Genomic DNA, 23,268 nt, shown 5'->3' with positions numbered 1-23,268 from the left:
TTACAAGAGCTAATTAATTATTTAGAGCAAGTTAAACATAGTGGTGAGTGAGGTCTGAGGTTTTTTTGGATCTGAGGCTATTTCTTTGCAAAAAGACACAAGATGCCAGGGGAAAATCCACTGAAAAATGATCTGAAATTCCATTAAAAAAAAGTACAACATTGACCCAATTTCATTCTACGCTACAATTTTTCTTCACATCTATACCTCCATGATGTGAAGGAATCTGTCTTCACAGGGTGGATGCGTGGCCTGTAAAATCCGCCAAATATGTTGGGTCTCATCCAAAGATACCTCCAATAGATCTCCTATCATCATTAGATCTTCTAGTTGAGATTTGGCACCAGGTGACAGCTCTAGCACCGGAGGTTCCAAACTGCGAGGTACCAAGGGGCTTTTCCGGGGCTGCTTCCTTGGGGTGCTAGGACCTTTCAAACGGAAGGCAAATCACACAGATCAGACAGGAAGGTGGTCAGAAACAAGACAATAGTGCATTATTTTTCAGTAACAGTTTGAGGGTGGAGAAGGCTCAAACAGAAACTTTGGGCATTGGCACAGCCACTGAGCATGAGCAAATAAGAATTTTGTCATATTTCTACTGTATATTCCTTGACCACTAGTTACCTTTCCCACAAATAGACATGATGCCCTCTGAGCTTACCTGAGGTGATTAGCATTATCATTATCATTCACTGGCTGGGGTTCCCAACCACCAGCTCAGATCCCTCTCAATGGTTAATGCATAGAAAAGGCAATACCTTGAGGACAGCTTTTGGAAGCAGATGAATATGCATGTTCAGCACAGAATGAGGGAGCTGTCCACATGTGTGTCACCACTTCCTCTGATTTGATGGGGATCTCCTCATCACAGAACAAGTTGGGTTCCAGGCTGCTTGAAGATTTCACACTAGCATTATCCTGAAGAAGTCACATAGCAAGAGAAAAACAGCTGGAATTTATCTACTTCGGAGCAGATCCTATCAGAATCTTCAAAAGCCCAATGCTTCTAGAACCTGCTCAGAACTACCCTGCCACAGAAATTGATAGTGCCAGCGTATTGTGCAATTAACTTAGGGTAGGTCTTCACTTACCTGCCCCATCGACGCGGCGAGTTCGACTTCTCGGAGTTCGAACTATCGCATCTGATATAGACGCGATAGTTTGAACTCCGGAAGCGCCGCGGTCGACTCCGGTACTCCACCAACTCAAACAGCGGTGGTGGAGTCGACGGGGGAGCCGCGGACTTCGACCCCGCCGCGTCTGGACGGGTAAGTGGTTCGAATTAGGGTACTTCGAATTCAGCTACATTATTCACGTAGCTGAATTTGCGTACCCTAATTCGAACCCCCTTATAAGTGTGGACCAGGCCTTATCTATTTAAGTAATGAGATGGCAGCAGCTCTAGAGAGAGATCGTGTTCCATATACACTGACTGAGTGCAGTGGAAGAATAAGTGATTTCCCAACTTTCCCCACAGATTAGTCCCCAGGTGTGAACTCCATTGTCAACAGAAAGATATTCCATGGAAGTCCCTGCTTTTGAGGTCTAGGAACTAGGGGTTTATAGACATATGCACAGGTACTCTTTGCACTTCTGGAAGAATTTCAGGTCAGGTTGTGTCCCTGGCAAGAGCTGACAAATTTGGCATCTGTTTATGGATAGAGAGAAATTCATTAGAGAATAGGATCCTAAGGCAAATTTTAAATCAGAAATGCCATGAATTTCTTGTCATCAAGCCCAGGATTTTGAAAAAACATTCAGTGGCTAAATTAGGGCCATTACACCTATTAGTGTGGAACCAAGAACTTCTATTTGCAGTTGACATCTTCTATACAAAGTTTGACTCCAGATTAAATGATAAATTAGTGGACTGTTTTGTTCATGCTTTTAATTAGGGCTCATTAGGCATTCATGAACAGTATATTCATGACTCCACATAATGTGTGAAGAAACCAACATGAAACAGGTGACAGAGAATAAGCTACTATATGCCTACTTAGACACAGGTAGTTAGTGAAGTAGCATCTAAAGGCTTTGATCCACTAGGCACTATACACACAAACAAAAATCCATGGTCCCAGCCCCAAAATGCTTACAGTTGAAGAAGAGGATGAGAAACAACAAATGGATAAAAAGATGTGGGGAGCGTAAGGTAACTATGATCAGTGCAATAAGCAGGAGTCACAAAACACCAGCTGCCTGGCTAATATCAAGAATTTTATTAGAATCATGGCATAAGTGAATTTTAAGGAGATATTTAGAGAATAATGTAGTTGACTGCAGATTTTTAACAGGAAGTAAATCCCATGCCATCCTTTATGCAAGGAGATGCTTGTGGGAAAATACGACTAGAGAACAACAAAAGCTGGCATCTTTGGCAGAGCAGAGGTGTATAGTTCTATTTGAGAGAATGGATAAAAGATACTGCACAGAGAAGTCATGAAGGAATTTAGAAATGAAGAAAATATAGGTTTGTGCTTGCTGCTGTGAAAAGGGGGAAAGACTGGTAGGAGAACGTAAACAGGAGGGGGCGACATGGTCTAAGCCAGGCCTGCACAACATGCGGCCCGCCGAGCCTCACTGTGCGGCCCGCCGGGGGATTCTAAATCCCCCCCACATGGCGCTCTGCTGGCAGCCCAGAGCCCTTTGAATCCCAGCAGCGGCCAGGAATCAAAGGGCTCTGGGCTGCCTGTGGGAGCTGGGAGCCCAGAGTCCTTTAAATCTCAGCCGGGGCTGGGATTCAAAGGGCTCTGCACTGCCCGCTGCTGCGGGGAGCCCAGAGCTCTTTAAATCCCAGCCGCGGCCGGGAATCAGAGGGCTCTGGGCTGCCCGCAGAGATTCCCAGCCGCGGCTGGGATTTAAAGGGCTCAGGGCTCCCCGCGGCTGCAGGCAGCCCAGAGCCGTTTGAATCCCGGCACCGTGGCCGCTGTTTGCCCCCTCCCCGGACCCCTGCCCCAACTGCCCCCCAGGATCCCCACCCCCTATTGAACACTGTTGGTCCTTGTCCACTGATACCCCTCTCCCGGGACTCCTGCCCCTAACTGCCTCCCAGGACCCCAACCCCTATCTAAATGCCGCTGCTCCTTGTCCCGATTGCCCCCTCCCAAGACAACTGCCCCTTGGGACCCCAGCCCCTATCTAAGCCTCCCTTCTCCTTGTCCCCAACTGCCCCTCCTGAGACCCCCCAACTTTCCCCCAGGACCCCACCCCTACCTGTCCGCTGATAAACTCCTGGACTCCCATGCCTATCCTATTGCTGCCTGTCCCCTGACTGCCCCCTGAACCTCTGCCCCATCCAACCATCCCTGCTCCCTCCCTTGACTGCCCCTGCAACTCCTACCCCTTCTCCAACCCCCAGCCCCTTACTATGCCACTCAGACCAGCATGTCTGGCTCCGTGCAGCTCCAGACAGTTGCTGCCATGCTCCCCCATGGAGCTCACAGCCCTCTTCCACCCCCAGCACCTGCCTTCCAGATTTGAACACCTCAAAATTCAGGAGTGCTCAAGCTCCGTTTGGGCAGCTTTTACTTCATCTCTCCCAAATCAAATATACTGATCCACTGTAACTTGCTGTAGAAAAAGTAGGATAAAATTGAGCAAGAAATGCTTATTAGCACTGGAATTGCTACTTTCAACAGCCATTGCCTTTTTGTTTGTTTGAAAGGAAGACAGTGATATTGCATTGGCAAATTCCCCATAGAAAGAAAGAGTGGAACAAAAGAATAATAAAGGCACCTCAACTTTTCCTCATTTATGGAGGACAGTCTTATAATATGCATCCAGGTATCCTCCAATCACACAAGCTGAAAATTGTTCCACTTTACTGCAGCTCTGTAACCATATGAGAACCAATCCTGTCTGTGTTTTGTGCACATCCAAAATTCCTGCTGAATGACCTGCCCTGGGAACGTTACCAGTGACCCAGGGCTGGGAGGCAGGAGGTGTGTGGGGGAGGCACTGGTGGGGAGCCCAGGGCTGGGGCAGCAGCAGGGGGTGGGTCCGTGAGGCGAGAGCCCAGGATTGGGGGTGCAGGGGGGAGCCCAGGGCTGGGACGGGGGGCAGCCAAATTTTTTTTTGCTTGGGGCAGCAAAAAACCTAGAGCCGGCCCTGCTGGGTTCCCCCAGCCGCCGGAGCCCCGAGCCCTTTAATTTGACCCTGAGGGCTCCCAGCCACCTCTTCAGCTGGGAGCCCCCAGTTGATTTAAAATAAAGTATCACCTCCCCACCCCCAACCTTCCTTTTTGGCCCACAGCTGTTTTGGTGGGGCAGCACTGGGGAAGGAGGGTTTGTTTCTGCAGGGCTGGACGGCCCTGGGGTGGGGTGTTTCTGTGGGGCCGGGAGGTTTCGGCCCTCGGCTGTTTTCTTTGGAGTAATGTGGCCCTCGCCCCTTTACGAGTTGTGCAGACCTGGTCTAAGCAATAATTTAAGATATTTGCAGTAGCTTTAACGACAGATTTTAAAGTGGTGGGGTGGCATTTATTAAGACCAAAGAGGAGAAAGCAGGAAACAAAATAAACAGATATACTGAGGGTTAGAAGCATGGACACAGGAAAGGCCAGATTTTAGAGAGACATTATGCAGAAATAAGTGGCAAGATTTAGATATGGGTTGGTTGTGAGAGTCTAGAAAGGACAGAATTGAAGAGGACACAGATTATAGTGCTGACTGACAAAGAATTGTGTTACCCATAGTGACTGGGGGAAAAAAGGGGGGGGGAGATCAAGAGCTCAAATATTAGTCTTAAAACTGAGTTTTTCATTCCACGTAAGCATTTAAGAGGGAGTAAACTACACATTAGTGCAACCTGCAGAAAACTCTAGAGTTGAGAAGCAGGAACATCAGAAGAAAAATACAAATAGCCCTAGAAAAGTGAGAAACATGAGAAGAAGTTGTGATCTTCAGCTTGGGGACAACATCAATATGTCTGGGTAAAAACTCTGAAACATTCAATGGGAGAGAGAAAGCTGGAAGACTAATGCTCAAAGAGGTGAAAGTGGAGATTAAATCAAATACAAGTTTGACAAACAAGGACAAACAAGTCAAAGCAATTTTGGGCCCATCAAAGCTAAAGGCAAGAGTCCACCTCCATCTACAAATCTGGTGAAACCGCAATGGGAATACTGTGTCCTGTCCTGGACACCACATTATCAAGGTTGCAGGAAGTCCAGAAAAGAATAATTAAGGGCCTCTTGTGATTACAGTAATCAAATATTTATGGCGTTAACCACCAAAGATGCAGTCAAAAGTGTAAAACTAGATGTGATGGGATGAACCACAATTGGCTGGAAGACTGTAATCAAAGAGAAGTTATCAATATTTGCTGTCAAATCTGGGAGGAAGTATCTTGAGGGGTGCTGTAAGGGTCTGTGCTGGGTCCAGTACCATTCAACATTTCAATTATAAAATTAACAATGACCCCAAGATGGCAGGGGTATGGAGAACAGGATTAAAACTCAAAATGACCGTAACTGGAGAATTGGTCTATTTATCTAGCTGTGAAATAGTCCCAGTCCCATTGCCCGGGGCATGTAGACAAGACTGATTACAATACAAGTTAAGTATTTTGATAGGAATAATCCTGCATTAACAAGAGGAAGTACCAGATTATCTAACAGGTCTTCCCATGTTTAATTTTATGATTCTACAAAGATTTCATTGCCTTTTAAAGTCATCTAATGGAACCTCAAATTTTCTCAGCATTATGCCTCCTGAAGGAAATACAACGCTGTATCACTAAGGTGACCACCTGCACTAGGAGAACACTGTCTCACATTCTTCACTGAAAACAGTGAGCAGCATCTCAGAGAACAGTTTTACTTTTCATCTCAATATAGTCTCACTGAAAACACACTTAACTACCTAAGGTAGTCTGACTAATCTCTGCAGTTTTCTCATGAAAATTCTTCTGCAGCAAAACTATTTCTGAAGCCTAAGGATAAAAGCAGTTTTAGTTTCTGAGTCAGTTCCAAGAGCTTAGTTTACATGTAGAACCAGAGCTGTAGTCCTGACCTCCTCCGCATGCACAAGTGGGGCAGAGAACAGATGGACAGCAAAATGCCAAAGGAGATGGAGCACCAGAAAACTTCTTATAGAACAAGGAGTTTTCAAATCCCACTTTCTGCTATACTGTAACTTGGTGAAAAGCTCCTGTTTTTGGGCACTAATTTAATCTGTGACAAGTATATAACGTCTGTGGAAAAAGTACAAAATCAGAACCTGGCCCCCATCCTGATCTACATAGCATAAAATACAATTCCTCATCTTCTTGTGGCTCCAAATCCCTGAAAACTGCAAATATGTAGAATTTAATACTAGAGAAGTGTTGTTTTAAATCTAGTCACACAATACATTATGGAGTTTTAAGCAAGAATGCTATGACCAAAAATGTTCAGCACTCCAAATCTATTATGTACAGAAGAAAACCATCAAAAACCTCTCATGACAGGCACAAGGCCACACTATGTATCTTAAGTCTTGTCTACAAATAGAAATTATTCTGGAATAAGGTAGCATCTGATTTTTAAATGAAACGGCTGCTCTGGGTAAACTGCATGTATGGACACTTGTTTTGGAATAAGAATGCTTTTTCCTGGTTTAGCTTAATCCCCCTTCCAAAGGGGATTAAACTAACTTGGAAAAAGGTGCTATTATTCCAAAAGGGCAATGTTCACACGTGGAAATAAATCCATGTACAGACAAGCCCTTAGTACCAATGCTGGGTTATTACCTTTATATCATAGCCATACGTCTCCCTGATGTCTTCATCAGAATCTGTTTCTTCATCATCGTAGTCCATGGTCTGCCGTGGGGAAGACGACACACTCCCTATCACACGGTTAAAAGCTGATTGCTGAAAACTAGTCAAGTGACCCTAAGTGACAAAAGGAAAATATGAATGAAGCAGCAAACAAATGGATACAGTAAGAAGCTGCAGCAAAAATCACTGCTGGAAAGAATGATTATACGAAGGCTAGTTGCCCTCCTTTGGCTTCAGAAACAGTCTGTACATGCATAGCAGAACCCAGGTAAAACTGTCACCATATCTTAAGGTATGGGCAAAAACCTCGCATGATGTCTAAGAAATAAGCCACGGGGGATTTATTTTTTTTTATCTTCTCCAATCCTTTTGAGAAATACTGGCTGACAGCCCTACTGATTCCTCATTTTATCCCGAACTGTCAAAGCACTGTCAGTGGTAGCACAAGCTTCTTCCTCACCACCACATCATCTCAGTAAGCCCCAATCTCGATATGGAGAAAACATCTTTAGCAGTTGTAGTAGAACACTTGCAGTTCTCCCTGAAACTGCCAAAAAGGCATCAACTGCTTTACGGACAACTATCTACTGGGAACAGTACTAAGGCCAACATCTCATACAGGCCACTCAACTTGTCAGACAGTTCTGGCATTTAGATGCCTCAAGTATCTTATAAATATCTAAGCCTACTGATAACTTCTTGTCATTACCTGGGAGCTGCAATCAAATCAATAACCTAAATGACTGACACCTAATGCTCAACACATAACGGCTTCCTTCCCAATGTACCCATAGAAGACTGGCGAATCATAGTGAAGAGGTAAAGAGTAAGATACCCCCACACTCCCTACCTGTAGGTCAGGGTTAGCTGCTGCTTTCTGTAGTTCTGCACTGATTATCTTCTCTGTTTTCTCCCTAGCTGCCTGCTCCACCATGCGCTGGCTGAGAACAGAAAGCTTGGCCAAAGCAGAGGACAGTTCATCAGTGGCCAGAGCCTGCCGTGCTCGGTCCTGCCAGCTCATAGCACGTTCTGTCAGGCACTGCAATGCCTCCCCCTCAGGCAGCCGTACAGGTAGCTTCTGCAGGGATACCAGCAGAGACAAGATGGTTTCAAGTCGGGGCCTTCGAGAACGCATGCAGAGTGGACACAAGAATTTGACTTCTTTGGCCTGCCAGCTGGAGCCCTTCTTCTGGGAACTGGTTTTGGGGAGGGGCACACAGCTGCTATGAAACCAGTCTTTGCAGAGCTCACACTGTAGCATGAACCCACTAGCCGTTTTGCGACAGATGCAGAACTTGACTTCCTCTATATGGTCCACCATGGTCATCTTAGCCAGGTTAGCTGCCCTGAGGGCGTGCATAGCTTCGATCTCCTTCTGCTCCCGGTCCTTGAATACAGCCACCTGCACAGCACAGAGAGTGATAGCCGATAACCCTTCACAGCAAATGGACACAAGGTTTTGCTACCAGAGTAAAACAACACTGAAAGGCAAGGACATATCAAGAATCTCCTAAGCATAGTAACTCAAAAACCAGAAGAAAATGAAATTCTAGATACAATTTCCTCCCCAGAACCCTGCTATTCCCTGACTTTCTGACATATGATCAGCACCTAACATTTATACAGTACCGGTTTTCCCAAAAGCTTACAAAGCACTCTGCAAACTTAAACAGAGACCCAAGCTGTACCAGGAAACACTTTCCACTGAAATTCAGCCACCTCTTAAGTGAAGCACTGGTCTAAGAGTTACTGCAATGCCGTGTTTTACAATTTAAATTGCAGGGGGAAATTAGAGGGCAAAATGGAGTTACACAAATTGGAGTTTGGATCAGAAACCCATACTAATGCCCCCTATTCCCATTACTCCTGGGGGAATTCTGAGCATCTGCAGATGCACAGAATTCATCTGTCTCACATAATTTTGTATTTCCCCTCATAAAAAACATTTTGCCTAAGAAGTGCTGCAGTTTTGCCTTTTGCCCACCACAGGCCACTGTGGCTCCAGAACAGCCAGCTGCATTCATACTGCTGTTCTAGTGCCACAGTGGCCTCTGGTGTGCCAAGGCGGAATTGCAGTACATAGGCAAAATGCATTTTATGCTTGAAAATACAAAATTCTATGCCCAGTGCTACAGAATTCCCCCAGGAGTAGAGTTCATAACAGCACCCTGCCTGCGAACCCAGGTTAGGACAGAGTGGGGCACACAGGGCTTCTGGGGTGTGTGTGTGTGGGGGGGGGGGTCACAGACTGGGGTTCAGAATGGCTAGGTGGGCGGGGGGACAGACTGGAGCATGGTCTCAGGAGCTAGTGAGGTGACAGCGTGGGGGGGGGGAGGGGCTGCAGAGACCCACAGGGATGAAGGGTGTGGGGACAGTGGCAGACGTGCCTGACTGAAAGGAAAGACTTGGGGTCAGCCAGGGTCTGCGTGGGGGAAGCTTCCCAACACCCTAACAATCCCACCGCCCTGACTCTTCCCCCCTAAGGAAAACCTCCCACCTATACCCAACACCCTCCAGATTCATTCCTAGGCTCCTTCCCTCTCTCTGAGCTCCTCCGTTGCCGCTGACTTCCCGAAGCCTTTGCACTGTTTCTGACAGGTGCAGGAAACACAGTTCTGTATTGTAATTTAAATGAATTACACAAAGTTCTGTATTAATATGCCTCGTCAAAAAAAAAATTACCAGAATCTTTTTTGGTCTGTATTGTTACAGACATACTTGCTGACAGATATTTTGAAATAAATTACCAAAATAATTGTAACTGGCATGATTATATTGTGTTATTTGACAAATAAAATATGCAGAATTGTGCAGAATTTTGAAATATTGTGCGCAGAACTTAATTTTTGGGTGCAGAATTTCCCCAGGAGTATCCCACGTGAAAGACAATGGGCTCTTTAATGACCACAAGGAGAGAGGGGCTTGGCTCTAAGACAAGTCATCAACAGCACAGTGCCCCACCTCACCTTCCCTATGCAATATAATTAGGCATAGGTTTAACACCAATTCAGAAAGAAGAGCATCACCTACTGAATCACCACCATCCTTCCCAGTAGCACCTGGGTATTCCTTAGTGTCTCTCATCGAAGTAAAGACATGGTCAAACCATGCTGAACTTGAGATTTGATGGATAATCACTAGGGCTGCGAGTCTGTCATGGAGGACACAGATTCCGTGACCACCGTGACTTCTGCAGCCAGCAGGTGCGACTGACCCGAGGGCTGGTGGAGCAGCTTGGCCGGCCCGGGGCAGCTGCACTGCCCGCCCGCCCCCCCCGCCCCCCGCCCCAACCGTGGCATTCTCGGACACCCCGCCCCACCCCCCACGGAGCACCAGTGGGAACCCCAGAGTCCCCCCTCCAGAGCAGCATCTGCACCCCCAGAGCCCCACAGAACACTCAAAATTTAGTCAGGGGAATATAGTACAAGTCATGGACAGGTCACATGGCTGTGAATTTTTGTTTATTGGCCATGACCAGTCAATGACTTTCACTAAAATTACCCATGATTAAATCTTAGCCTTAATGATCACACAAAGTGGCATATCTGCAGGCTCTCAGCCTGCGCCAATTTTCCTCACTCCTTTAGGAAGGAAATCTAGATAAATAAAATAAAAATAAAATAATGGAGATATACTTATCTCCTAGAACTGGAAGGGACCCTGAAGGGTCATCAAGTCAAGTCAAGTCCAGCCCCCTGCCTTCACTAGCAGGACCAAGAACTGATTTTGCCCCAGATCCCTAAGTGGCCCCCTCAAGGATTGAACTCACAACCCTGGGTTTAGCAGGCCAGTGCTCAAACCACTGAGCTATCCCTCCCCCGATAATGTCTATTGGGGCCTTACTTTAATTTCTGGTATCATCCAGTCACTATGGAGTAGTCTTATGTAACATTTTTCTCGATTAAAAATACCAAACAAACAAAAGACCCCATCAACTCCCCCTCGCCCCTCCCAAAAAAAAAACTAGTACCAGGCAACAAGTGATTCAACTCTATTTTTGCAGTTTGTGTGGGAGGGGGATGGAATAGCTTCATACATATGTAAGAGGGTTTTTAGAACATAACGGCTGCTGTCTTCATTAAAGATCTGGGAGAAACCATAACGGTCTCCTTATATCAATAATGTAATGACCTCATCTACTGGTAAGTGGCTACACAGCCCTCAGTAGGGAAAACTGTGCAAACCCCTACCAAAACGGGGGAAAAAACTTCTCAAATACTTCATCCGCTTGCACCAACATTTTGCTTTAAACAGGTCTGTTTCTTTAACTGTACATTTCTGAAGGCTACATTGTCTGGGTAGAACTTAGTTCAGTTTGGCGCATGGCAGGATGAAATCTAATCACATCTTTCACATATTGCTTTTTGTGGGTGGTGGCAGCCTTATTCTTTTCAGGTATTTCAAAAGGGTTTCAGTTTATGTACATAAATGGTGAATGGAGGAGTGCACATTTATTAACCCTTGTTCAATTAAAGCTTTCCTCAGCAAACTCCCATTCTACCCCAATGCATTTTCTTTCTGAATTGTACTTCCCTCGTCTCCCACCGTCCAAATGTGTTTAAAACATCCCTAAAAACACCTGAACTGCTTTTATCAGGCCTAATACTGAGATGTTCATTTTAGTGGGATTTATTTAATAGTCCTCAAGATTTCCACAAGGACAAGAACACTTAGCAGGCTGGACTTTAAATGCAAGTGAGCTAGTAGTGGTTAAAAGAGACAGGATCTCTCAAAACAAACAGGACCCCCCAAGCTGCAGAAGACACCAGCCCTTCTACATAGCTCCTCACCACAGACGCAGTGTCCCTGGCTTCCTCCAGACCATCCTCCAGTTCACTCAGGGATTCCAGATCAAGGTCTTTGTCCTTCTCCATTAACTCCTTCACCCTCTTCCGTCTATTCTTACTGCTTCCATAAATCCCAATATCATTCCGGGGGCTCAGAACCTTTAAACACAAAGGCAACAATGTAAAATCCAAGGACACTAGTCAGATGAATTGATCCAAGGCACTGAAGCACAGATGAGAACAATATACTATGGAAGGATTACACATCATAGTAGAAACTCTTTTTCCTTTTCCCACAAAGCACAAGTTCTACTCCACCTCCTTAGCAGTAATAGCAGAAACCCTCAGTACACAAACTCACCCAAAGGAGACTGTATATGACCATGTCCCTCCTTGACACGGAACTGAAATTTATGTTTGACCCTACCATCATATGGAGGGGTAACCTATAACTTGTATGCCCTCTTCCAAGGTTGCAGAGGGACATCAAGGCCAATTTCCTGGCTTTGATACATAACTTACTGCTGCTCACCTGTAACAGGGTGTAGCTTGAGTTCTTCTTCAAGAAAGTCCTTGCCGTGCGCTCCCTCCAGGCACGGGCTGCTGCTACCTGTGACTCCACCTGTGGCAGGGCATCAAGACGTACTGGTATTGGACGGCCTTTTGCAGACAAGCTCTCCAGCTGCTCCAGATAGGCGTAGTTGCTACAGTTCTGGGGTAGAACACAATACTCTGAACTCCAGCACTGAACTTAATCATTGACCAAACTTTGCCCTGAAACCCACCCACCATCTGACTGATATTTGGATAGCTATTCCTGTGTAATATAAACTTACCATTTAATGGACAATCTCTGATGGAACTGGCTGGCTCAGGGAACTAGTAATCAGATAGCATTTCACCTTGGTTGCTTGTTCAAATCCAACCAGGTTAACAGTAGCCCAAAGTTACTAGCTGATGGTTGCTCAGAAGCCCATGTGAAATGTTGACAGTTCTCAGTCTACCTCCCAGTAAACATGTGACTGCATCAAAAACACAGCACCACCACCAATGGCAGACTCAGCCCAGATGTCAAGAACTGCATGGACCATGGAGTCAACTCTCCTCTCTTCCCTAAAGGTGACCCTCTTAGCCAAGGCTGAGGTACATAGGAAGGGTAGTGCCAAGGGGACTTGCTCATGTTGTACCTATTCTGTAGATAGAAGACTTCTGTCTCCAGGGCTGTCAAATCTGGCACCGAATGAAAGCACTAAATACATGTGGAATAATCAAAATTAAAAAAAATCCTTTGCACAGTCAGCTCAATGACTTGGACACCTGGATGTACTGAGTCTGGCATCACAGCTACGCACCTCCAGCGGCAATTTGTAGACCAAACAGTATTAAGACCAAATAAGGGCCTTTACCGAGTTGCATTTGGGGCAATGGAGAAAATTGATGGCCTTTGTGGTTCATGGTGGGGCCCATAAGAAAGGGAAAAAGAAAGGAATAGGCTTCCCATGGGGGAACAGATGGCAGCCCAGAACGAAGAGCAAAGAGTTAAAACATGGAAAGAACAAGGTAAGCAAGTTTAAAAGTTCAAATAAGCTTCCCTTCCCCTCTGAACTCCTTCGAGGACAGAACTGTTAAGAGAAAGGAGCACATGCCAACAGATTTCACTGCCTGCTATTATCCCTACCTGAATGGCCTCCACTTTGGCTGTCCAGTCTCTAGCTCGTTGCAGGGCTTCTCTCAGTGCCAATACATTGGGCAGGTAAGCTGGGATGTTCTTTGCTTCATTCACAATGCTTTCCAGGGCCATCATACTTTGTCGTGGTCTAGCATGAGAAAAACCTGATTCCAGCCTTATCTCAACAAAGTGTCAGTGAAGTGAAGTCAGGTGGCAGGGCAGCTGTATCACTGCACTGCAGTGCAAGATACCACAGCACTTGTCTTGGAGGGAGCTGTTCACTACTAGATGCCAGCAGAGATGAGGAAGTTGATGGCCTATTCACCACCAAGGTCAGAGGACACTGCATCAGCAACTGACCTCAAATTCAATCTTATGACCTTGACAGGAAGCTGGTGGTGGTGACAATCTCATGAGAGTAAAGAAACAACAGTAAAGTCATTCTGGGAATGCTTAGGTCTCCTCCCCGGGCCACTGCCAACCCCAACAGGGCATAATCACCACTATAACAGTTCACTACTCGCAGTTTAAAAACTTAGTGAGACAGACAGCGTCAAACAGTGAAGAAACTGGCTAGATTTTCACAGCCCCACTCATCACTACGTTCCTAAGACAGACAGGATATTTACTTAAGGGGACATTCTCCTTCGAACTAAAGAGGACTTCTATGACATAGCATAGCTACCAAGGGAATGCTCACCTTGCCTGCAGGCAGACCTTGGCCTTCTCTTCCCATCTCTCGGACACTGTAAGCAGCTCCTGCAGCTCAGCCATGGCCTTTTCTACAGCATGATGTGGTGCCAGCCCCACACCTGAGTCAATCAGCTTCTTCATCACATCCAGAGTGACCCTCTGAGGGTCTGAGAGGGTCAACCTCACCTCATCCAGCCAACGTGCCTGCTGCAGCTCTTGCTTCAGCCGGGGCAGTTCCGGAAGTTCTACATAGAGACCAGAGCCCATGTCTATCAACATTTGCAGCTTGGAAGAGTCTGGGATCTCATCCATCATGGCTTCTTGAGCACGCTCGTGAAACTCCTCCACATCATCCAAAAGGTTCTGAAACAGATGTACAGCAAGCATAGGCAGCCATTCAGCTACAAATATGCACAGTAGAATCAAAGCAAGAGCTGTCCAGCTGGTCAACCAGCTGTTCCAACTTAAAATGACCAGCCACGTAAAGGTTCAGAGCTATTCCAGCTATATGCCATCTGGACTATTAAACCATCAACATTCACAAGCTGCAGGTAACAGATGATCTAAACTAAACACGTACCAGTGTTTGCTAACCTACTCAGATGGTGGAAAAAGAACCAATAGATGGAAGCTGAAGCCAGACACAGTCAAATTAGAAAGTTAGAAATCAGGCATATATTTTTAACAATGAGGGTGATTTACCACTGTAACAAAATAGCAAGGGAAGAGGTGGATTCTCTATCTCTTGGGCTCTTCATATTAAGACTGGATGCCTTTAAGGAAGATATGCTTTAGCCAAACACTAGCACAAGTTATTGGCTTCAGCACAGGAGTGACTTGGTGAAATGTAAGGGATGATCTATCACCAGCAAGTCAGACCTCCTGTGTTATAGTCTCTCCCAGCTTTAAACTATGAATCTAGTGGAAATTTTTTGCAAATCCATTGGTGGTGGGATTGCGTGGATGGGTGATCACTGTCCCTTTCATCCAATACCTAACAATGAGTAACATTAATGCCAATGTCTACCACCTACTTAAGGGGAACACCTGCAGTTGCAAATAATCTCATTATTTCAGAGTCCTCTAATCTTCAGAGAGTCAACAAGCTTCTGCTGCTTTGTGACACTCCAAAATTTGCAAGTTAATGACTTTATATCATGAGCTTTATTGAATGGGACACTAAGGCCTGCCCTATAACCGTTTTTGTACTGTTACAACTATTTTGATGACAAATTAACCCTCTAAGTGAGATAGCTATATCGGTACAACAGTGAAGGTGGACATAGTTATGCCAGTATAAATGTGTTTATTTTGGTATAGCTTACTCCTCTACTCATACAGGAGGAAGATCTACCAGTCAAGCACATTTATACTGGTATAACTGCATCTATTCTAGAGAGGTTCATAGATTCATAAAGTCCAAAGCCAGAAGGACCATTGTGATCACCTAGTCTGACCTCCTGTATAACACAGGCCATGGTATTTCCCCAAAACATTTCATAGAGCATCCATCTTTTAGAAAAACATCCAATCTTGATTTAAAATTTGCCAGTAATGGGAGAATCCACCACAACACTTGGTTAATTGTTCCAATGGTTAATTACCCTCACTGTTAAAAATTTAAGGCAATCTCCTGGTTGTCATCTGGCAAGGCTTTTTCTCAATGGAACTGTCACAGATGCAATCAAATACCTAGATATAAAAGTACCAAGAAATATTAAGAACTTGTAAAGGTAAATTTAAATCCTGTACTCTCTCAAGTAACTAATGATACAAATTGGTGGCATCTTCTTTCCCTGAGCCTCTGGAGGAGGGTAAATACAATAAAAAATAATAATCTGCCAAGGCTCCGCTGTATTCTAAGTGGCCCACTTGTATATACCCCTCCATCTTATTTTAGAGAAGTTAACAACATTATTAGAGCCTTTCTGCAGGGTCCTGGTCAATGCCCACTACTAACAATTAAATTCCAACTCCCTATAGCTAAGGGGATGGGGGGATTGGGTTCCCAAACACCCCCAAATTATTACTATGCTTTTATCATGTTACAGGTGTAAACTGGTTCCAAATGCAGCCACTCTTATACCCACATGGGTGGGTATTGATGCATCCAATTCCCCTTGCAGGTCTGCTGGGTTCTTCTTTTTATCTGATGGAGAAAAACAAGGTGCCTACAGTAGCACTCGTGAGAAAAGTCTGGGCTATCCTGAGAGATAGCAATTTCATCCTCACTGTCATACAACAGCATATATCTGGGGTAACCCAGTCTTGCAAATTTAGGGGGAAAAAATATAATTTGGAAGAACTAGCTGAGCAAGGGAATTATATGGATTTCCCAATTCCTCACAGATGAGGGCGGTCTCTCTTTTCTAACACTAAAACAACGATATCATTTGCCACCTTCAGCGGAGCGGCTGTACTTACAGCTAAAACCCTTAACTAATGTATCAATTTGGTCTGCATGTCCTAAGACTGCCATAGGCCCCAGAGCTACCAGAAACAGCTTCATAAACTCCCAGGCCCACATCCACAATGCATGTTTTACTAACGAAGAGGAACTGCATTGGTTTGGAATTTTCTGAAAGCATTGGAAAGGAAGTTATCAAGCCATTAAAAGAGCCCCAATGGCAGAGCATGTTACGGCGTGTTAAAAATGCTTCTGTGGATTTCAGGCTACAACTGATTCTATTCCAAATCTACTGGGTGCCATAGAGGTAGTGCAAGATGGGGGACTTGTCCTCTGATATTTGTTGATGCTTTAATAAAGAAAAAGGAACTCTGATGCATGTGTTGTGAGACTGTCCAACAATCAGGCAGCTGCAGAAAGAGGGGGATACAAGAGTGAAAATAGCGCTCTGCTTCAGTAACCTAGCCTCAGCTGAAAATTATATCCTAGGTAATTGTACCTACTATTCTGGGTTTAACTCCACCACACAGACATTGACTCGAGGGCCACAATTATTACCAAGCGAATGATTTTACAAAAATAGAGGAGTAGACTTCTGCCCAGAATAGAGTGGTATTTGAACCTGTCTGATTAGCAGCAAAAGAAATAGCTTATCAACATAGAAAATAATTATATGAATTCAAAGAAATCTGGACCTCGTTTCTTGATACATTCAGATAAAGAATGCTCAGAGCACTCAACTAATGCCAGACTTCCATTCCACAGGAATCCTTAACGTTCTCTTTGTTAAACTATAACAGATTGAGCTCCTTGAGTCTAATCACTATAAGGCATGTTTTCTAATCCTTTAGTCCTTTTTATGACTCTTCTTTGAACCTGCTCCCATTTTTCAACCTTTTTCTTCAATTGTCAATACCAGAACTGGACACAGTATTCCAGCAGCGGTCACACCAGTGCCAAATAGAGAGATAAAAATAGCCCCTCTACTCCTACTCAAGATTCCCCAATTTTTGCATCCCAGGATCACATTAGCCCTTTTGCCCACCTAATCATACTGGGAGCTCCGGGTCAAAATCAGAGTCTCTACTTCCCAGGATAGAGTCCCTCCTCCTGTACATATGGCCTACATTCTTTGCTGCTAAATGTACACGTCTACATTTAACCATATTAAAAAAACACGGTTAGCTTCTGTCTTATCTACCAAGCCATCCAGATTGCTCTATCAGTGACCTGTAATCTTCATTATTTACCACTCCCCCAATTTTGGGTCATCTGTAAACTTTATCAGTAATGATTTTATGTTTTCTTCCAGATAATTAATACAAATGTTAATTACCCTAAGGCCAAGAACAGATTCCTGCAGGACCTCACTAAATACACCCATTCAATGATTCCCCTTTACAATTGCTTTTTGAGATTTATCAGTTAGCTATCTTTTAATCTTCATGTGTGTTAATTTTACATAGTTCTGGAGTTCCTTTTTTTTTTTTTTTTAAATCAAAACATCATGTGATGCCAAGTCCAATGTCTTACAGAAATATAAACCTATTACAGCAACACTTATTTTTTATCAAACTTGCAATCTTATCAAAAAAGTATCAAATTAGTCTGAAAGGATCTATTTTCTATAAACACACGTTGATTGGCAATAATTACATTACTCTCCTTTAATTCTTTATTAAGAGAGTCCCATATTAGCTGCTTCATTATCTTGCCCTAGATCGGTGTCAGACTGACAAGCCTATAATTATCCAGATCATCCCGTTTACCCTTTTCAATATTTCAGACATTTAAAAGTTACCCTTTTTAAAGTGGTAGAATTTCTGTATGTAGACAAGGCCTTAGTATTTTCAGATGCACTTGCAAATGAGCAGGACACAGATATTAGCAGACTGTCCATTTGAGGTACAGTTTGTAGTGTGTCTGTCAGGCAAAACTGCATTTAAAACAATGCAGATTACCTGGTAAAGTGGGGGAAAATGGTTACTACCTTTTTGTAACTCTTGTTTTTTGAGATGTGTTGTTCATGTCCATTCCATTCTAGGTGTGCACATGCCCATGTGTACAGTCAAATTTTTTTGCCTTAGCAGTATCTGTAGGGCCAGCTGTGGTGCCCCCTTGAGTGCTGTGCTCATGCATTGTTATATCAGGCGCCACTGTCCCTACGCCCTCTCAGTTCCTCCTTGCTGACAATTCCGACAGGGGGCAGGAAGGCGGATAACGGAATGGACATGAGCAACACATCGAGGAACAACCATGACAAAAAGGTAGGTAACCGTTTTTTCTTCTTCGAGTGCTTGCTCATGTTGATTCCATTCTAGACGACCACAAGCAGTGTCCATGAAGGTGGGCTCGGAGTTCACAGTCTTGCAGCACTGCTCTGCCAAAGCCAGCGTCATCTCGAGCTTGCTAGGTAAGTGCATAATGAGAGACGACCAGGTAGCAGCTCTACAGATGTCTTGAATTGGTACCTGTGCCAGGAAGACCACTGATGATGCTTGTGCCCTGTTCGAGTGTGCCATCACGATTGCCAGCGGAGGCACCTTTCGCAGCTCATCACTCTGCTGAATGCAGGCCTTAGCCAAGACGAAATCCTCTGAGCAGACACTGGGCGACCTTTCATTGTGCCTGCCACCGCAATTAACAGCTGCATAGACTTCTGGAACGGCTTAATTCTATCTATGTAGAAAGCCAGCGCCCTCCTGACGTCCCAGGCGTGTAGCCTGCGCTCCTCATCTGACGTATGAGGTTTCGGAAAGAAGAAGGGTAAGTATATGTCCTGGCCAGTATAAAACTACCTTGGGCCGCAATGCTTGTCCATGTAGAGGACCGTACAATGGTGGTTCTGAAGCAAGCACCCTGATTTCAGACACCCTGGCAGGCCAACATTATTGCAACCAGGAACGCAACCTTCCACGAGAGAGCAGGAAGCCAAAGGCTCAAAGGGGGGCCCCTATGAGTCTCGACAGCACAAGATTCATGTCCCAGGGAGGGATGGGATCCCAGACATGTGGTAGAGATGCTCCAGGCCTTTCAAAAACCAGGCCATCATGTCGTGAGTGAAAAATCAACCTGCCTTCCACTTTGCCAGATAAGTGGCTCTAGTGCAGGGGTCGGCAACCTTTCAGAAGTGATGTGCCGAGTCTTCATTTATTCACTCTAATTTAGGGTTTTGCGTGCCAGTAATACATTAACATTTTTAGAAGATCTCTTTCTACAAGTCTATAATATATAACTAAACTATTGTTATATGTAAAGTAAATAAGGTTTTTAAAATGTTTAAGAAACTTAATTTAAAATTAAATTAAAATGCAGAGTCCCCCGGACCAGTGGCCAGGACCAGGGCAGTGTGAGTGCCACTGAAAATCAGCTCACGTGCCGCCTTCGGCACGCGTGCCATAGGTTGCCTACTCCTGCTCTAGTGGATGGCTTCCTGCTCCCTATTAGGACTTTGCGGACATGCTCAAAGCATGCTAGATCTGAAGGGCTCAGCCATGGAGCTTCCAGGCCGAAGCTGGAGTGACTCAAGGTTCAGGTGATGCAAGTGGCCGAGGTCCTGAGAGATCAATCCTTCTATCGCTGTACCGATACCTGGTGTCCCCACTGAGAGATCGAGGAGAACGGTGAACCAATGCTAGCAGGGCTATCAAGGTGACTTACGCTCTGTCTCGTTTGATCCTCAGCGGGACTTTGTGTATGAGAGGAATAGGAGGAAATGTGTAGAAGAGATGAGCTGTCCAAGGAAGGAGAAAGGAGACTGCGAGAGATCCAGGACTATGCCTACAAGAGAGAATAACTGGAGACACTTCCTGTTGTGCTTTGTGGTGAACAGATCTATCTGGGGAGTTCTTCACCTCTGGAAAATGGCTTTCACGACATCTGGAAGAATGGACCACTCGTGGTGGTCAGAGAAGGATCTGCTGAGGTGATCCAATAGTTCATTCTGTGACCCCAGAAGAAATGAGGTCCTGAGATGGATCGAGTGTGCTGTGAAAAATTCCCACAAGCGAAGCACTTCCTGACACAGGGGAAAGGAGCAAGCGCCTCCCTGCCTGTTGATATAAAACAACACCATCATGTTGTCTGTGAGAACTGACACTTTCTTGCTGGAACATCTGGCAAGCCAAGAGAACTGCCTGAGCTCCCTGACGTTGATGTGTAGAGAGCGCTCTTCCAGAGACCAGAAGACCTAAGTTCTGAGGGAACCCAAGTGAGCACCCCAGCCCATCACTGAAGCATCCATAATGACAGATATAGATGGTTGGGATCTTGAGAACAGGACTCCCACGTGCACAGTCAGTAAGTCTAGCCACCAGCTGAGGGAGACTACCACTGACAGGGGAGCTGCGATGACTGTGTCCAAATAGGGTTGCCCTGATAAACTCTATCCTCTGAACCGGGGAAGAGGGTAGATTTCTGCATATTCATCAGCAGACCGAAGTCCTGGAATGTTGAATGGATTAACTTTATATTGGGACTCCACCTGGACCCTGGTCCAACGCACTTGGTAAACACTTTCTGGGCCACCAACAGGCCAAATGGGAAAACTGCGAATTGGTAGTGCACATGATTCATGACAAACTTGAGGAACTTTGTGTGTCCCGGAAAAAAAATCGAAATGTGAAAGTAAGCGTCCTTCAATCAAGGGTGGCATACCAGTCCCCTGGATCCAGGGAGGGGATGATGGAAGCCAAGGAGACCATCCGCGACTTTAGCTTATTCATGTATCTGCTGGGCCTTTTGAAGGTCCAGAATTAATCTGAGATCACCATTGGCTCTTGGGATTAGGAAATAGCGGCTGTAGACCGCTGGGGCCCCTTAATTCCAGAGGAATGTCTTCCACGGCTCCCACCCTAAGGAGCCACTGCACCTCTTGGGTTAGAAGTTTCTCATGAGAATAGTGCCTGAATAGGGACAGGGGAAAAAAATGAACTGAAGGGTATATTCCATTTCTATCTTGCTTAGCACCAAGATGTCTGTCTTGATACGGGCCCATGCCCAACAGAAATGGGATAAACGGTCCGCAAATAAAGGGGAGCCTGGATCCAAGTTCTGTGCTGGTATTTTGTCCCAGAGCGTCCCATCAAAAGGCCTGCTTGGAACCCCCAAAGTGTCAGGGGGAGGAGGAGCATGGACTCAGACAAAGATTGGGGAGGCCTTCATCTAAAGTCCCTGCTCCTCTTCCTGTGAGAGTCCTGTCAGACAGCTGGCAGAAAGATTCGAGAAGCTGGATGAGGTTTATAATGCTTCCTCATGGGTGCCTGGGTATAAAGATCTAGGAACTTCAAGCTAGCCCTGGAATCATTTAGGCCATGTTGCTTGGAAAAGACTCTAAACTGACAGAGCGAAGTGCCCTCAAAAGGAAGGTCCTGCAGAGTCTGTTGGACCTCATGAGGCAGGCCCAAAGATTGAAGCCATGAGCTCACTGATGTCGAGGTACTTGGTGCAGAGTCTCAATGTCTCAGCGCCAAGAGATGTCTTAGCACTGCCTCCATTAAGATGGACTTCAGTCTAACATCCCAATCTTTTTTGGTGGTGGGCTTAAAGTCCCTACAGATCTTACAGCACTCCCGCACATGAGCTTCCCCCAGGCACTAAAGGCGGCTAGAATGAGGAGTTGCTCAAAGGCATAGCCTTGTTACAAGAGGCACAAGTCTTGAAGCCCAGTGACCGAGGCATACCCTGGGGTGAAGAATAAAATGGAGAAATACTAACAAACTTAACTATATACAGTAATAGACAGAAAAGTCTACTGAGAAAAGTACTTGTAAAGCAAGAACAGTAGTTCCAGCAACCATCATGGGCAGTAAGAAGGAACTGAGAGCGCGCGGGTCGGCAGGGGGCTTCATACAGGTGCTCTGAGCATGTGACTCCAGAGCATATCAGAGCTGATCCGACAGATGCCACTGAGGGGAAAAGAATTCAGCAGCTGTGCACCCTATACTGGAATGGACATGTGCAAGCACTTGAAGAATCCCAAATTTGAGTCAGCACTTTTGAGTCTACTCCTCAGGCCCAGGAGTGTCATGGCAAATATCTACTTGTCTTAAATTAGAAATTAAACGATGAAAAATCCCATTCAGTCCATCACCCTGCCATTGAAGAACTGTTAATGCACTTTACTGTTTTGTCTGATCTAGTTTTAAATCATCCCAGATGATGAGATTTCCATAATTTCTGTTGGGAGACTATTCTACAACCTTCTCGGAGTAAGTTTTCCCTGCAATTCAAGTTTCCCTTTAATATCTTCTCTTTACTCTTAGCTAGGTCCCCTCAAACCATTCTAAATAGTTCCCCTCCTTTTCTTGGTGTTTACACCCTTCAAATGTTTGTAGATTTTTGTTCACCACTATCTCTTAACCAAGCTCAGCACACTTGGCAGTTTCAACATTTCCTCAAATCAATGCTCTCTAGCCCTTTACATTTTTCTCTTTCGCAACCTCTTCCACTTAGTCAGAGTTTTCCTAGTAATGTGGTGCCTAGAACTGAAAACAGTACAGGCAAGTACTGTAACTCTATTTGTACCCCATACCAGGTGATGCTTACATACAAAAGCTCCAGACAGCTTCCCATCCCCTTGGGATTAAATGGGGTGATCTCACATTCCAAGTGATAAAACAGGAGATAGCAAAAACTTTCTTTCATTTTGAAAATTTTTCCCATCTGAGTTAAGATCATTTTTCATGACCTTTGTCACCCAGTCTGCCAAAGCACAGTAACAATGCCCATACTCTGCTCAATTGCACCAAAGCAGATTGATGGAAGTCAGAAAACCTTCTTATTAGCTAAGAAAGAAGAAGCCTGGAGAATAGTATAGTTCCGAGACAGAAGTGGGGGGAAAAAGAGACAGCAAAGAAAAATCAGAAAGGGCAAAACTACAGGAGAGGTAAAATTACCCTGCACTCTATACTGGGAAACTTCACCTGGTGTCACAAAACCCAATCCCCGAACAATGG

At 45.1% G+C, this 23,268-nt stretch overlaps 1 protein-coding gene across 2 annotated transcripts in view; it reads right to left on the bottom strand.

The window, feature by feature from the left end:
* KDM5A (lysine demethylase 5A) overlaps positions 1-23,268 on the bottom strand; it is an 85,844-nt gene that overhangs the window by 10,369 nt on the left and 52,207 nt on the right. For both annotated transcript variants that reach the window (XM_039547080.1, XM_039547090.1), the window contains 8 exons: positions 13,913-14,268; positions 13,222-13,360; positions 12,076-12,255; positions 11,547-11,702; positions 7,607-8,158; positions 6,727-6,870; positions 759-918; positions 208-428 (listed from right to left, as the gene is read on the bottom strand). In XM_039547080.1, coding sequence (XP_039403014.1) covers positions 208-428; positions 759-918; positions 6,727-6,870; positions 7,607-8,158; positions 11,547-11,702; positions 12,076-12,255; positions 13,222-13,360; positions 13,913-14,268 — 1,908 coding nt within the window. The remainder of the gene's footprint in view (positions 1-207; positions 429-758; positions 919-6,726; positions 6,871-7,606; positions 8,159-11,546; positions 11,703-12,075; positions 12,256-13,221; positions 13,361-13,912; positions 14,269-23,268) is intronic.

Source organism: Mauremys reevesii, linkage group 1, assembly GCF_016161935.1.
Source record: "Mauremys reevesii isolate NIE-2019 linkage group 1, ASM1616193v1, whole genome shotgun sequence".
Lineage (NCBI taxonomy): Eukaryota > Metazoa > Chordata > Testudines > Geoemydidae > Mauremys > Mauremys reevesii.
This window is presented reverse-complemented; position numbering and strand designations above follow the sequence as displayed.